At 50.3% G+C, this 4,218-nt stretch overlaps 1 protein-coding gene across 1 annotated transcript; it reads left to right on the plus strand.

The window, feature by feature from the left end:
• The first annotated feature begins 223 nt into the window (after nucleotides 1–223).
• Nucleotides 224–2,918, plus strand: LOC119355847 (phenylalanine ammonia-lyase-like). Its single transcript, XM_037622733.1, has 2 exons — nucleotides 224–794; nucleotides 917–2,918. The coding sequence occupies exons 1-2, from the start codon at nucleotides 400–402 to the stop codon at nucleotides 2,661–2,663; spliced, it is 2,142 nt and encodes a 713-aa protein (XP_037478630.1). The 5' UTR covers nucleotides 224–399; the 3' UTR covers nucleotides 2,664–2,918.
• The last annotated feature ends 1,300 nt before the right edge of the window (nucleotides 2,919–4,218 follow it).

Consider the following 4,218-nt stretch of genomic DNA (forward strand, 5'->3'; position numbering starts at 1 on the left):
AGTTCCTGCTTTGCGCACGTCGACTCGACCCAGTCCGGCTGCCACGAAGCCACCACCGCACCACCCGCTCCGTGCGATCCCGTGGCGACAGGAACTCCGCACCCACCAATCCAGTGGTCAACCCCGCCGTCCAGTTCTTCACCAACCCACTCTCATACCTACCTCCTCAGCTGCCTATTTAACCCGTCTTCTCCCTCCATTCCCCTCCAAGAAGAGCCTCAGCTTCATCTGCAGCTACAGCTCCTCTTCGACACACGAGTCATTTTTTCAGGACAAAGATCAATCCAGATACACATACACCTGCCGACGTTTAGCTAGCGTACTTCCAGAATCCAGATACACATACACCTGCCGGTGTCCAGCTAGCTCGCTTGCTTTAGTACTTCTCTGCATCTTCCGATGGAGTGCGAGAACGCACACGTTGCCGCCAACGGCGATGGCTTGTGCGTGGCGCAGCCGGCGCGGGCCGACCCACTCAACTGGGGGAAGGCGGCGGAGGAGCTCTCGGGTAGCCATTTGGAGGCGGTGAAGCGGATGGTGGAGGAGTACCGCAAGCCGGTCGTGACGATGGAGGGCGCCAGCCTGACCATCGCGATGGTCGCCGCGGTGGCTGCCGGCAGCGACACCAGGGTGGAGCTCGACGAGTCCGCCCGCGGCCGCGTCAAGGAGAGCAGCGACTGGGTCATGAACAGCATGATGAACGGCACCGACAGCTACGGTGTCACCACCGGCTTCGGCGCCACCTCTCACCGGAGGACCAAGGAGGGCGGCGCTCTCCAGAGAGAGCTCATCCGGTACGAATTAAACCGCAAAACCAGTTCTTCCTCCTGTTAAGCATTTCTGTTAGTTATGTGAGTACCAGACTATGAATTGAGTTATGGAAGCCTTATTTTTTCGTGATTGCTTGTGTGTTCAGATTCCTTAACGCGGGAGCCTTCGGCACCGGCACCGACGGCCACGTCCTGCCTGCCGCGGCGACGAGGGCGGCGATGCTCGTCCGAGTCAATACCTTACTCCAGGGATATTCTGGCATCCGCTTCGAGATCCTGGAGACGGTCGCCACACTTCTCAACGCCAACGTGACACCATGCCTGCCGCTCCGGGGCACGATCACCGCATCCGGTGACCTCGTCCCGCTTTCGTACATCGCGGGCCTGGTCACCGGCCGCCCAAACTCCATGGCGACCGCTCCAGATGGCACAAAGGTTAATGCTGCTGAGGCATTTAAGATCGCCGGCATCCAGCATGGCTTCTTCGAGCTGCAGCCAAAGGAAGGCCTAGCCATGGTGAATGGCACGGCAGTGGGCTCAGGGCTTGCATCCATGGTGCTTTTCGAGGCTAACATCCTTAGCCTCCTTGCTGAGGTCTTGTCAGCCGTCTTCTGCGAGGTGATGAACGGCAAGCCGGAGTACACCGACCACTTGACCCACAAGTTGAAGCACCACCCCGGGCAGATCGAGGCTGCCGCCATCATGGAACATATCCTTGAAGGCAGCTCCTACATGATGCTCGCGAAGAAGCTCGGTGAGCTTGACCCATTGATGAAGCCAAAGCAAGATAGGTATGCCCTCCGCACATCACCGCAGTGGCTTGGCCCTCAGATTGAGGTTATCCGTGCTGCCACCAAGTCGATTGAGCGGGAAATCAACTCCGTCAACGACAACCCACTCATCGACGTCTCCCGTGGCAAAGCTATCCATGGTGGCAACTTCCAGGGCACACCCATCGGTGTGTCCATGGACAACACCAGGCTTGCCATTGCTGCGATTGGCAAGCTCATGTTTGCTCAATTCTCAGAGCTGGTGAACGACTTCTACAACAACGGTCTTCCTTCCAACCTCTCTGGTGGGCGCAACCCAAGCTTGGACTATGGCTTCAAGGGTGCCGAGATTGCAATGGCCTCCTACTGCTCCGAGCTTCAGTTCTTGGGCAACCCTGTGACCAACCATGTCCAAAGTGCGGAGCAGCACAACCAAGATGTCAACTCTCTTGGTCTCATCTCCTCGAGGAAGACCGCCGAGGCCATTGACATACTCAAGCTCATGTCCTCGACGTTCTTGGTTGCGTTGTGCCAGGCTATCGACCTCCGCCACCTTGAGGAGAATGTCAAGAATGCTATCAAGAGATGTGTGAAGACTGTAGCTAGGAAGACACTGAGCACCGATACCAATGGCCATCTCCATAACGCGCGCTTCTGCGAGAAGGACCTTCTGCTCACAATCGACCGTGAGGCGGTGTTTGCGTACGCAGACGATCCTTGTAGCGCCAACTACCCACTCATGCAGAAGATGCGTGCAGTTCTTGTGGAGCATGCCTTGGCAAATGGTGAGGCCGAGCGCGACGTGGAAACGTCAGTGTTTGCCAAGCTTGCCACGTTTGAGCAGGAGCTTCGTGCGGTGCTGCCAAAGGAGGTTGAAGCTGCCAGGAGCGCCGTGGAGAATGGCACTGCCGCACAGCAAAACCGTATTGCCGAATGCCGGTCGTACCCACTCTACCGATTCGTGCGCAAGGAGCTTGGAACGGAGTACTTGACCGGAGAGAAGACGCGGTCTCCTGGCGAAGAGGTGGACAAGGTGTTCATTGCCATGAACCAGGGCAAGCACATCGATGCGCTGCTTGAGTGCCTCAAGGAGTGGAACGGTGAGCCCTTGCCTCTCTGCTAAATAGAGGATCGAGAAAGTGAAGAGTAGTGTGCTTCAGATTTCTGAAGGCTCTGATGATAATACTGTTTTTTCATTGTATATTCTGAAAGTTGATATTTACAATGTTCTTCTAGAGCTGCCAATGTATTGCCAAAGATTGCAATTGCATGACTTGGTAGTGTTGGGTAGCCAGTAGAACTCTTATGATGTACCTAAGTTAAAAAGGCAGTGTGTGTTAAATTTTCATGATAAATGTACTGGGTCCATCTTTTTAGATCAACTGGTCCTCATGACAATAGTCCAAGAACCAACTATTGGAATTTCTTATGGTGTGTGTACGGAGATTCGGAAAGTAAAACTCGTGCCTAGGTGGTCACCGGTTGGTAATAAGTTCTCTGAATTCTTTGGACGGGAACGAGGACTTCTCTGAATTCGCATTCTCCCATCTAGTTTTTCAAGTTTCAGTATTCTGCTTACTAGTTTCAGTCTGGATTTCTATGGAGGCACATGTTTAACTTGGTGTTATTCAACTACCGTACCTCCGCATACCTCTGAATCCATTATTATTAATTCACTAATGATCTCAGCCCATAACACAAGGTACATACACATGAAGTTTCTCTGTGCTTCTGCACATTGCACTATTTTTTAGTTCTAGCCATACGTAGGCAGGAAATATATATGAAGATTATAAGGTTGCTCAGGCATGTGACACGTATTTATATTCTACTCCCTTTGGTGTTCTTTAATCTACACGCATCAACAGCTCTATGCGTACATTGACCATGCAGGAGACGTGTATGTATGTTCCTCTGCACCGGGCACCATACCCTGCCAACTAACGCGTCCGTGTTGGATGAAATGAAGATGTCAACCAGCTGTGTCCTAATCTCGAACTCAGTAGGAGAAACAGAAAGCAGTCAAGTAGTCATCTTCAAACCTTATTTCTTTTTTCATTGTATTTCCTTATTCAATCTTGAAAAAAATTTGTATTTCCTTAAAAGTCAGTGTTTTGTAATCTTCCTATAAAGATGCTAGTTTGTTGCCAAAAATGCAATTGCATGCTTTGGTGGTGATAGGTTGCCAGTAGAACTTCTAACATGTAAGTTAAAATGGTACAATGTCTGATAAATATTCATGATAAACCAAATATTAGGTGTTCTATTTACCAACTTCAGTCTGAAATGTAACAAAAGCACATAATATGATGTTCTCCTAACTTGGTGCTATGAACATATTTTAGATAGAAGATTGTCATTTCTTTGTTGGCGGCCAAACACAGATAGTTTCTTTCGTCAATGAAAATGTTCACTAAACCAAATATCAGGTTCCCATGTAATTTAAAGGGCACTCAAAAGAAGCTGACAAGATGAAGTGCCATACATGCCTTGCTGAAACCCCGCCCTCATGTGGCAAAGAGCCCTCTCATATAGTATGATTAAGATTTGAGGAGAAACTGAGGGAGTAATATTTTTGGGTTATGTTAGGGGTGCCATTGTAGTTGGTAGGATTCTTAAGCACACTCAACACATGCAGTTGTTCGTTCAAGGGAAAAAATGCACTTGTTCTGGAAATC

This window comes from Triticum dicoccoides, chromosome 2A (assembly GCF_002162155.2).
Source record: "Triticum dicoccoides isolate Atlit2015 ecotype Zavitan chromosome 2A, WEW_v2.0, whole genome shotgun sequence".
Classification (NCBI taxonomy): domain Eukaryota; kingdom Viridiplantae; phylum Streptophyta; class Magnoliopsida; order Poales; family Poaceae; genus Triticum; species Triticum dicoccoides.